Source organism: Calypte anna, chromosome 2 (genome assembly GCF_003957555.1).
Source record: "Calypte anna isolate BGI_N300 chromosome 2, bCalAnn1_v1.p, whole genome shotgun sequence".
NCBI lineage: Eukaryota > Metazoa > Chordata > Aves > Apodiformes > Trochilidae > Calypte > Calypte anna.
In genome coordinates, this window is record NC_044245.1 from 90,248,688 (window position 1) to 90,260,843 (window position 12,156).

At 39.7% G+C, this 12,156-nt stretch overlaps 2 protein-coding genes across 4 annotated transcripts in view; one reads left to right on the forward strand and one right to left on the reverse strand.

Moving 5' to 3' along the window:
* The window catches only part of TEX10 (testis expressed 10), a 56,893-nt gene extending 49,192 nt beyond the window's left edge, over window positions 1-7,701 (forward strand). For all 3 annotated transcript variants that reach the window (XM_030445915.1, XM_030445916.1, XM_030445914.1), the window contains 4 exons: window positions 2,468-2,548; window positions 4,643-4,824; window positions 5,798-6,008; window positions 7,463-7,701. In XM_030445915.1, the coding sequence (XP_030301775.1) occupies window positions 2,468-2,548; window positions 4,643-4,824; window positions 5,798-6,008; window positions 7,463-7,576 (588 nt within the window). In that variant the 3' untranslated portion in view covers window positions 7,577-7,701. The remainder of the gene's footprint in view (window positions 1-2,467; window positions 2,549-4,642; window positions 4,825-5,797; window positions 6,009-7,462) is intronic.
* Window positions 7,702-7,945: 244 nt separating this feature from the next.
* Window positions 7,946-12,156, reverse strand: part of INVS (inversin) — an 87,227-nt gene continuing 83,016 nt past the window's right edge. The window contains exons 16-17 of the mRNA XM_030446394.1: window positions 11,635-11,715; window positions 7,946-8,872 (exon numbers count right to left, since the gene is read on the reverse strand). Of these exons, the coding sequence (XP_030302254.1) occupies window positions 8,757-8,872; window positions 11,635-11,715 (197 nt within the window). The 3' untranslated portion in view covers window positions 7,946-8,756. The remainder of the gene's footprint in view (window positions 8,873-11,634; window positions 11,716-12,156) is intronic.

The following is a 12,156-nucleotide window of genomic DNA, read 5'->3' on the forward strand; positions in this document are numbered from 1 at the left end:
TCTCTGTTCTTTGTGCAGTTTTCCTGTGCCCATTTTGACTTTACCTTTTGTGAAAACAAACGACTCCAGTTTTGCACAGCATCTCAGAAAGTCGGAGTCTTACCGAGTATTGAACAGATGATCAGTACTCTCATCGCTCCTATTGTGGTTATTTTTCCATCCTCAAGTGGCATTTGCCCATTTTATGGTAGTGTCACAAGCACCTTGTGGTCACGTATTATTAACAGGATTTTCTCCTCATTTCCAAGTGTGAACACCCCCAGCTGCACACAGGTTTTTTTCACCTCCACGTGCGTGACCTAAGGCTTTCCTTTCACTGATTTTTTTCTGTATCTGTTACTCATCAAACCCAGCTGATCTTTTCTATAGGTTAGTCCAGTCCTCCTGTCTTGGCAGGGTTTCTCAACTCTGAGCTGTCAGCCGACAGATTTCATCAGTGTAGCTTTACCTTTTGTCTGAGTTTTACCCCTTCAAATACTAGGTCAGGTGGGTGTCAGAGTTTGTCCTTGATGTGACAGTCCCTGGTCTCTAGTAACCTCTGTCTCAGCTTGACTTTATTTCTTGACACTTGTGGCACGCAGATGTTCTGAGTGTGTTTCTTGGCACTGTTCCAGCATATTTAAGTTTTTATCACTTTCAAATTGCAGAAGCACTGCTGTGTCTAGGATGGAGCGCACAGTTCTAATATTATTTCATTACTAAATAAATGCATAGTATTGAAGGGTATTCAGTGCAACAGTATCTATAAAATTGTCTTTACATAGTCCTGTTAGTCAAACAAAATACTTGCATAAGTGGCACCTGCAGTGCTGATTGATGTGAGCAGTGTCCTGACAGTATTCTCATCTGTCAAGCAAATTTGTTAAAGATCTCCTGAATTTGGCCAGCTTATCCATGGCTAAAAGCGTGTGTGGCATGTAATTTCGAAGGTTGAGTGCAGTTCTCTATTACAAATGATACTGACTTAGCCACTGGCATTCATGTTATTTAGGATTGAGTTTTCATCTCACAGGACCTTGAGCTAGCAGTTCTTTTCCTCACCTTTCTGTTCCTTGGAGTCCCTCATCAACGGGAAACATTGTAGACATTATTATTGTTGTTATTTTTGGCACAACGTGTGGTGTTTCCCGTTTTGTCATAATCTTGTCATCTGATACAAGCTAAATCTCAAAGCCAGGACACTATCACAGAATTGAATCCCTCCACTCAGATCTTTCTGTGAAAGTTTCCTTTAGCTCTTTCTTCAGTCAGCAGAGTATCTTACAGGAATGTTTTTTGCTTAGTCAAGATATTTGTAAAACTTGGTGACTTAAATTCTTCCCTCAGATGCATGATCTTGCTGCTCTCTTTCTGATTTCCCTTAATCACTAACAGAAGATTTAATTCCTCCTGTATTGGTTCTTCCAGCATCCTTCTCCGTAGCCAGATGTCATTGTCATGCCATGCTAATGGTTGAATCATGCACTCGTACTCTGGGTCTGCTGCTTTCTGGAGGGTTCAGTTGCCACTGGGGTGGGATAAGCAGGGAATGTAAACAGGGGGAGGTCATCCAGGCTCTTGCACTAGCTTGCATTTTATGTAAATTACTGGAATAAATTATTGGAATAGATTGAAAGGAAAAGAAGAACAGAGAAGACCATTTGCTGAGGCTTGTAGACCAGCTTACTAGCAGACTTACAAGAACTTTTGTTTCTGTGTCTTCTCTAGGAAGCATGTAGCATTTCATGGCATCTTAATCAACTCTTTTTTTCCTTTTTTTTTTTTTTTTTCCCTTCCCCAGCCTGGTCATTCTTACCAATATGTGTTAAAAAATGACAATGGAGTTTTCAGTTCATTTAAGAAATTACTTTATTTTAAAAATCTCTTTCCATCATGCCTCTGGGCAGCTAATAATTTGCTGGTTCCTGGATGATGTAAGCACCATAAAGTTTTTTGTCAGTTCATAAACCAAGAGTTTTGTAGTGTTAACATTTTGTAACATCTTAGAATGTGACATTTTTGGTGTTATAGAGGAAAATAGGTTGTAAATTGTTCTTCCCTACTTTCTTCTTAGTTATATTATTTTTCTGCTCTGTTCCATTGTGATTCCTCTGTTTTATGCTTGGTAAATTTACTTGTGTAGTTTTCTGAAGCTCTTAGAAAAGGCATGTGGAGGCTCAGTGTGGTGCTGTAGCTGTATGGAATATTTTTTGCCACATACTTGTGTTCTCATAGGTAAAATGGAGAAAGCCATGATCAAAAAACTAATGTTTTGGTTTTTTTTTTTAAAGAGACCTCTAGCTCTTTAAACACTGAAGAATTTATGTTGATAATGTTACTCTTACATGCTGTCAAGAATCAATATTTTGAGACAAAGCTGCTGTGTATCCCCTTAGGTGCTTTCAATTTAGGTCTGTCAACAAAGTATGACTATGCAGTGAATGATTGCTGCTTGCATTTTTAATATAACTTTGTTTTATTAAAACAGATGATCTGTCACAGCTTGTCCACTATACCTTCACAAAGTCAGTGTTTAGACATTCTCCAGACTGGCATCTGTAAATACCTGGTAAGTACCATTTTGTACCATTTTTTAGCAGTCTTCATTAACCCTCACATCCATTTGTTCCATGTATTTCATGTATAATTTCAGCATGTGTTGCAAAAGCTTTCAATAAGATTAGTGGAGTTTTAAAAAAACATCTAATAACTGTTAATGTCCAAACTGACAGGGATTTTCTTAATGTCATTTGTGAACTATTCAGCTTGTTTTCAAGCCAGAACAGCTGTAAATGAAAGGCTTCTTGTTTTGATTTGGTTTTCTTTTCAAAAGAGTGACTAGCAGCTTTAGATCAGTTTTACACTCTGTCTTCTCCATCTAATCCTGAACACTCACAGAGCTGAGGATGGGGACGGTGAAGCCAGAGCTGGGTAACCCAGTTTTAAGGGACAAAATATACAGTGGTGGTGGTGCTGAGAGGGAAGGACCTGTCTGTCCTCCTGCAGAGATGATTCTGCAATCTAACCAGTGTCCATCTGTACAGAGCCCTACTGAAAAAAGCTTCCATAGGGATTTGCTTACCTGTAGCTGTAGTCTGGATTTTTGGCAGTAGGTGTTGACTTCAACTGCAGAAAGCAGTTTGTGCAATCTTCTGCCTCCTCCCTTTGAGAGGAAGCAGTTCAGGGTATTTTTATAGTTGATTAGACTGCCACCCCAGATGCCTAACTGGATGATGACACCTGAGAGGAAAGAAAGGCACCATCTATGCAGCATCCTACAGGGGGACGTGTTTGAGGAGTCTCATCTACTGGATTTGTGTAAATCAAAATGTCTGTTCACATCATCTTTCTGGCTGGCTGGCATATTTCACCAGCAGCATTGGCTAATTTGATCTTCAGGATGCTTCTTCATATGCAGGCATCTATCTCACTGTCATTATTTCCTATTTGTGGTTAGTCAGGAGCAGAATTGGGGTTTGTTATTTAGTGCCTCATTGTCCTGTAGCATTCAGCAAGGTCTCTGTGGTAGTTGCAGTCCATCTTCTGTCATGCAGGAGCCTCCTCATCCTTCTGCCTCTGCAGCTGGATGCTGCAGGGTCAGCTTGGGACAGTGAACTGCACTTGTGGCCTTGAAATACACACCTGGTGTTTTATATTAGGAGTATTTAAAAGATTGAACCCACCATTGTCCTTTATCTTTTACATCACATGAGTAATCATACCAATGAAATACCTTCCACATTTCTGCAGCTTGTATTTCATTGATCTTTCTCTAACATTTCTAAAAGAAACAGCTGAACCCAACTTTTCTTTCACCTTAAAACAATGTACTTGCTGGTGAGCAAATTGGGCTACTCTAAAAATTCCTCTAATTCTTTTTTAATAAGATCAATGGGGCCGTATTAGCAACAGATAGATTTTTTTTTTTTCAGTTTTACAGGACAAAAATCTGGGATAGTTATTCAATAGCACTTCAAAATGTTAAACTGCTTTCTAATCCACTATGTCTATGCAAAAGGAAATTTTTTTCTAAATTATTTGTCATGCCTATGAAATCCTTACTCAATATGATGTTCTCATTTTCACAACAGAAGAATATCACCCCAGTTGTCAACCCACCAGGTGTTTCATTACCTGTCATTTAACTCTGCTCAAAGTGCTCTCCTTCCTGTTGAGCCTGTCAGGTTTCTAAGGGGACTCACTCTGACAACAAACCAGCAGAAGCTTTTTTCTGGAGAGTAAATCAGAGTTCCCTTCTACCTCAGTGACTGCTCACTGTTGTTTCAAGACACAGAAGGGCTGATCTGTCCCATGATATGTGCTTAAAAGGAAAGACCTGTTTTGTTCAAAAGGTTCTGCTTGTGCCTGTACTTTCTTCCAGAGGAAGGCTCAAAGCAGTGGCTTTCTTAAATACATGCATTTGAGATGAATTATTTAGAGGGGATGGAGTGAAGATGCTGGGTAAACCTTCTGTTGGTTTGGGTGAATATTTTCCTGGGAAAATAAGAGATTTAAACGAATGCAGTAGTGTGTAGAACTTGAACAGAAACAAAGTAATATGTGTCATGATACGAAAGGTTCATTCTGCTCTAGACATGCATGGATACCAGCAAAAAAACTTGTGTTTGGAGTGATGAGTTTGGGTTTTTTTGTTTTAATACAGGTTGGATTGGTTGTAATACCTGATAGCACAGCTGGATCTGTTCTTTGTGCCATAAATAAGCTCTTGGATCAAGCTTGCATCCTCAGTGAAAACCTGCACAAGTTCTTAGCTTCTTGCTGTTACAGTCTCCTGTACTTTCTGCTGACTTTAGACAAAGAGGATGCAGAACATGTACAGAAAAGGTAATGCTGCTTTTCTTACCCTGTTAATTGTACACACACAAGCATTAAAGATGTAAAAGGAAAGGATACCCCCACACGCATCCCCCCAATCTATTTGGTTGTCAGTCTTTTGCTTACTTCAGAACAGTACTTGGATTTAAGAAAAACAGATGCAAAGTTAGCTGGAATGACTAAAAAAAAATAACAGAAGGAAGCAGCATCTCTAGTTAGATGTCAGAACCATCCTGACTTTAGTAAGGTGGATATTTATACCTTAATCTTTAGCTTGAGCCTTTAGTTTCATTAGATACATTGAAAAGCAACATGCAAAGGATTTGGCTTTATAAGCTTTTACTTGTAACTGACTTGATACTTCGGCTCTAACAAAATTCAAGCATCTTTTTATAGACTGCAAATCCATTTGGTTTAAAAAAAAAACAAGCTGCAGATACTAGATTTAAATAAGTTTATCCATATAACAGAAATGTCTTTAAACTGGTTTGGCTTCAGATTTTTTCCTCTAACTATTCCACGTACAGCAAAGTTCCTTAAAGCATCCTGAAAAAATTAAGACATGCTTTTAAAGCCCAAGTCCTCCTTCACTTACCATACTGTAATGACTTGCACGTCACAAAAAAAATGATTTCATTGTCTGATTTCTTACAAGTCTTAAATATTCAGCTTTATCTGAGCAATGTCTGAACACAACCTTCTTCCCAGCTGAACTGAACAAGAAATGACACTGTGTAAGAGCTTCAGCAACATTTGTAGCCTCAGGGCAGGGCCTTAGATTTTTTTTTTTTTTTCCAAGTGCTGTACATAATTTTATAATATTTTCTAGTTCAGCGTTTTCTTGGTACAAGTTTTCTGTCGTGGCACTAATTACGGCAGAACTCTCACAGAGGCCCATTTCATTTCCTTGCACAGCTGTGAGGGTAATTCTCAGAAGCTGCTGCCCTGGATCATTTCAATTTTTGTTCTCTTGCCCTCTCAGGGACATGCTGTGGGGATCGTGTATTTCTGCATTAGCACTCCTGCCACGGCTGCTGAGACTGATGCTGCAGAGCCTGCAAGTGAGCAGGATCTGTCGGGAAGAGCTGCCGGTTGTTGCTCAGCTGCTTCGCTTGCTGATGCAGCACGGTCAGCTCAGGAGCCATATGATCACAAACGAGTTTCTGGTGCAACAGATTATCAAGGACATTATGGTAGGAAACTCCTCCTTGTCTCCCACAGATTACAAGAGTGTACGGGGTGTAAATATTATTGCAAACACGAAGAACAGATGTTGAGTGAAACACAAGTTACGGTTGTCTTCTATTTGTCCCAAAAGCCCTGGTTGTGTAGAGGTGTGCCCCTTGTCCCAGCTCCTGTGGCAACTGCACTGATGGGACAGTCTGAAGTTTAGCTTGCACCCAGTCCTGTGAGCTGCACCACAGCTGGCTTCCTAACTAAATACACTGGGAGTGGAGTGTTCAGAATAGTTCAGTCATTCGGAGTGTTCAGAGTAGTTCAGTCATTCACATGGGTCAAACCAATTATAGAATGGTTTGGGTTGGGAGGGACCTTAAAGATCACCAAGTTCCAACCCCCCTGCATGATCAGCGACACCTCCCACCAGACCAGGCTGCTCAAAGCCCCATCCAACCTGGCCTTGAACACTTCCAGGGAGGGGGCAGCCACAGCTTCCCTGGGCAACCGGTGCCAGTGTCTCATCTACATATCCTGCCTGAGGGAGAGATCTCAAAATAAGAAACAAGGCTTTTCTCTTTACTGGAGCAGGGGTATATGGGTGTTTAAAGATGTTACTATATCAGTCTTTTAAATATGTACAGTGCAAAGTATATTCTCTTTCAAATACTGCAAACCCTAGTGCTTTTATTTACATTTCTAGAGCCCAGTGGTTGTGACACTATTGCAGTTAATTTTCTCTCAGAAAAAGAATCTGAAACTGCCTTTGCACAAAGCTCTTAATTAGTTTTGAGCACAGGGAGTTTGTATGTCCTACAAGTTTGAGTAAGTAACCTCCACATACCCCTGCGTAGCTGTTAATGGGTCTGGTACCAGAAACAAGAGCTCAGTGGTGGCAAAAGCAGATGTAAGCAAGTAGTGAGCAAGTTCTCTTACAGAGAATGAGGTGCCTCATTGGTTGCCTTCGGTGTTGGAAATGCCTCAGTCAGCTTGTGCAATGTTCCCCTGTAGTGGGTTGTGTTTGTTGTTGAGATTTTTATTTTTTTTTAACCACATATGAATGCTAAGGAGAGTGAATTACTGGACCAGGGGCTGTTGGTAGCAGTTCTGCTGTAGACCAGGATATTGGGCTCTCCTGCTTGCACAGAACCATGCTTATTTGCATTTTAATTGACTATAAGCTGCAGAATTGGAAAGTAAGCAGCCACTGTAATTGAAAGTAAGGAAATCACATCTGGTGTGACTCGTACACTTCATAAGGAAACACTGCCTTAGCATACCAGGCAGTAACACTTTATTATTTTGGCTTTAATAGTTGAAATGTATAAATGAGAAGAACAGTGCCACTGTCTGCAGGTGAACAGGGTCCTCTTGTCCCTTTAGCAGCACACCTGATGAAAACCAAAGTAAAGCTTTGCAAGTGCTGCTGGTGAATCTTTATTTTGCCTTTTTTTTTTCCCCTTCCTTCTAGACACTGAAGAGTGGTGAAGTCCAAGAGCAGTGGCTAACAGACCTTCATTACTGTTTCAACATCTACCTTGCCTCTCACCCCCCGGGACCTGGCCCTATAAACGCAGTGTATTAAAGAGGTTGAACTGCATTTATTGTAAAGCATTTACTTCTATTTAGTTTTGAATGGAAGACGTTGGAACAAAGCTTGTCAATTTTTTTTTGTAAGTGAAACAGAATAAAATTTTACAAAGAACTGCACACCCCTACTGCCTTTCTTTTCAAGCAAGCAGACATTACTTGGAAGCTGATGTAGATGATATGGTGACCACAGTCAGTGAGTTAAAGAAAGTCTGGTCTCCTTGAAGCTTTAGGTGCTTGCAGAGAAACAGACATATATTGATTCCAGTATTATCTCAAAGCATCGTATTGATTAAAAAAAAATATATCAGAATTACATAATACCAACTAGAATTAAAAATAGAAAACAATATCCTTGGAAATGAGAGTAACATTTTTTTATTTTATCTGAGTTTGTATTTTAAAACACTTTGTGCAAGGTAAATACTGTAAACTGGCAGCTTCAAAGCTTTTACAAGAAGGCAGCTTCTTCTAGAACAGGTTCCATCTTTTCTTGCTTTCTGTAGAAATTCTTTTTGTGCATGTATAAAAATAGCTATTTAGATGAAAAAAAAAAAGGTGATAATCTCAAAGGGTAGTAAACAAATCCCAACAATTTCCATTGGCTGTGGAAAGCAATTTATATATTGAGGATTTTTTGTCAGCATGTCTACTTTTTCCTTCCAAAGCCATAGCTAGCTGAGAAACAATTGTTTCTTCACTGCAGAAGTGGAGCATGAAGTCTCTCCTTCTGTTCCTGTTTAGATTTTAAAATACATTTAATAAATTCGAGGTGAAATTGAACCATAGTCTTTCAGAGGTGTCACATCTTTAGCACAGTTTCCTTCTCCGTTTAAACTGTGTTTAATGAACACATTAAAAATTCCTGCTTTTGGCAAGAGACAACTTTGGGAGCCCCTGAAACACTGTTGTAATGCTGGGCTTAGTGTTTAATTTTCTGTTTCCAAATAGGACTTAATCCTATCAGGAAATAAATTAAAGGTAGCATTTAAAAAGGAATTTATACACAAAATAAAATCAGTCCAACTCCTCAGAAGTCTGCTTGGCACGTAATGCTGAGATAATACAAAGTTGAAAACGTGTTCAAGTTTAGTATATTGTACATGACTTGTACCTGATGAAAGATAACACTTGTACCAGAATGGGCTCTTTACATTCTAAATGTTCCATTTTGCTTAGTGCTTGAGTCTTGAATTTTTTGATTTTGCAGCAGTGGTTTGTCTCATGTTGTACGAAAATTGCTTTGATTTGCCCATGTTCTCCAGCAAATTAACGCACTGCAGGTTGTTTACTGAAAAAGAACAAGATTATTTTTGATGAGTAACTCTAGTGGATAAAGAGTTTCATCTGCACTGTGTTCTAGGTGTGAACCTACCAAGAAAAGAAAGAACACTCCTTCTTCTGACATCTGCTGATACCTGTAACTAGAGCGTGGTTTCTGGGCCAGCGGGTACAGCTTACAGAGAGCACCCCTGCCCGTGGTTAGCTTGAGATTTACTCTGGTAAATGGGTGCAGGTTTCCAGGCTGATGGTTCAGTCACTAACACAGTGCTCTTGGCTGAGTGTGCTGAAGAGCAGCAAGAGATTCTGATGAGCAATATGTAGCAGTGTTCAGGTACTGGGTCATTTCTAGAAAGTAACTAGTCCAGGGCTCAAGCAAGTATTCTATGAATTATTTGAAAGCAAAAAAAAAAAAGTCAGCTGAGCTTTCTCTTCAGGTTTGAGTCTGGCTGAATGTCTGGACTCGTGCTACAATTAATACGTGTGTTTCTTCTCCTGGTTTTGTAGAGATAGGGTGTAAACATTTCTGTGCTTCATCCCATTCGAGCCAGGCTCAGCCCAAGTACAACTGTGACGATTTCAGTGAGGGGATGAGCCCAGCACATCTTAAGGACAGCTTTCTAATGCCAGGAACTGCAATACTCTTACAACTTCAGGTGTTTGCACCTTAATGTCTGTGGCAAAACAAAGGGCCTTATCTGCCCGGCCTGCTGTGGGGAAGCCTCTTTAAATGCCATTTACTGAACTGACAAAAAGCATTTTTTTAATAATAATTTAAAAATCATTTAAAAAGGAACAACTTTTGTTGTAACTTCATAAAGTTACCAGCAAAGCACCTCCCTCATGTCTGTATATCCCATTGTACATTCTTTTTTTCTACCTGTAGCCCTCTACCCTCTCTTACTTATTAGTACTTTTCCTTTCAATTCCTTCTCTGTGTGTCCCCACTCCAGAGTGTTTGGTTTGCTGTATCTGTAAGTTAACTGAGTTTGGTGTCAGTCCCTCTTCAGAGATTTGTCACCGGGTGCTTTTTCCACTGGCTGTATGAACATTAAAAGTAGGGCTGACAGTCAGTCTTCACCTTCCCAGATGTACCTTCTGCAAGGGAAGGATCAAACTGAGCAGTCCATTCTGACCTACTCCTGGCACCTACGTCAGAAATGGAGTATCTGGCATTAGCCACTGACAGCTCTGAACTTTTCCAACAAACGTAATGTTGTCATGCACAAAGGCAGTCAGATGAAAAACATGTTATTGTCTTTAAGTAAGGGCTCAGAGTTCCCTGAGCTCCTATTAGGTGAATAAAAGTAGGCAGTGTTCTAAAGGAACTGGGCAGAGTTCCTATCACTATCCTATTCGTCACCAAGTTATGAAAGCAAAGGACACTCAAACCTGAAAAGAAAGCCTTTTTATTTCAGGAGACAGGGAGAGCTGTTGTCCTGAAAAGTTACACGAATAGAAGCATTATTTGCTAAAGCTCTTTTAAATTTAGATTCGTATCTGCATGAAGAGGTGGCAATCAAACACCTGTCTGGTCATGCCTCTTAATTAAAACTGTTTTCAAACAGTGGAGGAGAAAAAGCCTCTTGTCTCTTTAGTGAGGCAGAAACTCATCTACAATTCCAGCAAACTCACAGACAGGTCTACTGTTGGGATTTCCTTCTGTCTTCAGAGGTTTCTCAAACCAGTTAGAAAATGTATTTCACTTCCTTTTGCAAATGACCTGAAGTTCTGTCTCCTTGAAGCATTTCTTTGCTGTTCTGTAGCCACGGCCTGCCTCTGACCAACGTGTGATACAGCCATGAAGACCAAATGTCCAACGAGGCACTAACTAAATCTTCATGTGAAGTGCCAACATTACTACAGCCCATACCTGAGTATTTGTATAGTACACTTGAAAAAGTTAAAAATGGCATTTAGTAAAGCAAAAGCAATAGTAGGAGAGACAGCCATGTACTCTCAACTTCATTTTAAAGCTTGCTGTCAATTAAAGCCACGTGCATGAATGTTTCAGCCTGGTGTCACCTTGGTAATACTTTTGCAGTCTCTGCTCTTCCATACTCTTCTGCCTTATGTGCTGTGGCCCCTCTTGTCTGCCTGCACAGCTTGACTGTGCTGATTGTGCCCCAGTACCAGTTTTGTACATAAAATTTCAGTTACAAACAGAACTAAGGCTTTCCCAAGATCTGGTAATGACTACATGGAGTCTGATTTAAGCAGAAAAATTAATGGATTATTTTGTTAGAGCCTTACAACTTGCTGCAAGTAAAATTCTAGGAAAGAATTGAGGCTCTGTGCACAGCACAAGAACCCCCTTATGCCATTTTATAAGAAAGGGCAGAGATCAGACGAGTAACTTTGGATTTTCAAGTTTTCATTTATGCATTAAATCATGTATTTCTAACAAACAGGTGTGTAAATTCTTGGCTCATGTAGCAATCTGCTCTCTTCTACAGGGCCTGTATTTGTGCTGCTGAACCAAAATGTGAGCATCTGTGAGTGATTTATCACTGTACAAGTCCATTATATTAAGGCCTTTCCTAATAACAGCCCAGTGAAAATGTATTTCCATATAAATGACTCAACCTAAGGATAAAAGTGCAGTGCTCATGTCAGTCTGAAAGTAGTGAAAGAGCATGGAATCACAACAGTTTGGTAGTAGTTATGTGTTCTGATACAAGATCCCAGCTCTTAGCATATTTTTCTTTCTAAGATGAAACCCATCTCATGTATATAAACATTAATGTATTCTCTAAATGTCGTGTGTCTTACCTGAGACCAGCTGCACGTCAGAGAGTTTCAGCTTAGAAGAAGGTCTTGCTGGCTGATGCACTCTGCCTTCCTGAGAACATCCTTTAACAAACAATATGAACAGCTCTGTGTTTATTCACATAAAGATGTCATAAAGTATAGCCATTAACTATTTAAGTAGGCTACAGCATTAGGTTATTCTAAAAATCATTTCCCTAATGATAAGGAAACTAATGAGATGGTCTATTTGACAGAAAACTGTGACAAACACAACTGAACTTCTGTTAAAATAGCATCTTGCAGTTGCTATAAAAAAAAGATGGAAAATAAAGCTATTAGGGTTATTTATTTATTTTATCCTTTTTGACTATCTAAACTACAGAGCCACAACAGAAGTGACTTACCACCACAGTTACCATAATCCTTACTCCATCAGTGATCCCCACTTGGAACTTAAGGTTTAAAAGCAATGCTATTCCTCTACCCTGTTTTCAAGATGCATTCCTCTGCACCCTGCAGAGTCAGGCATAGTGCAAAGCAGTG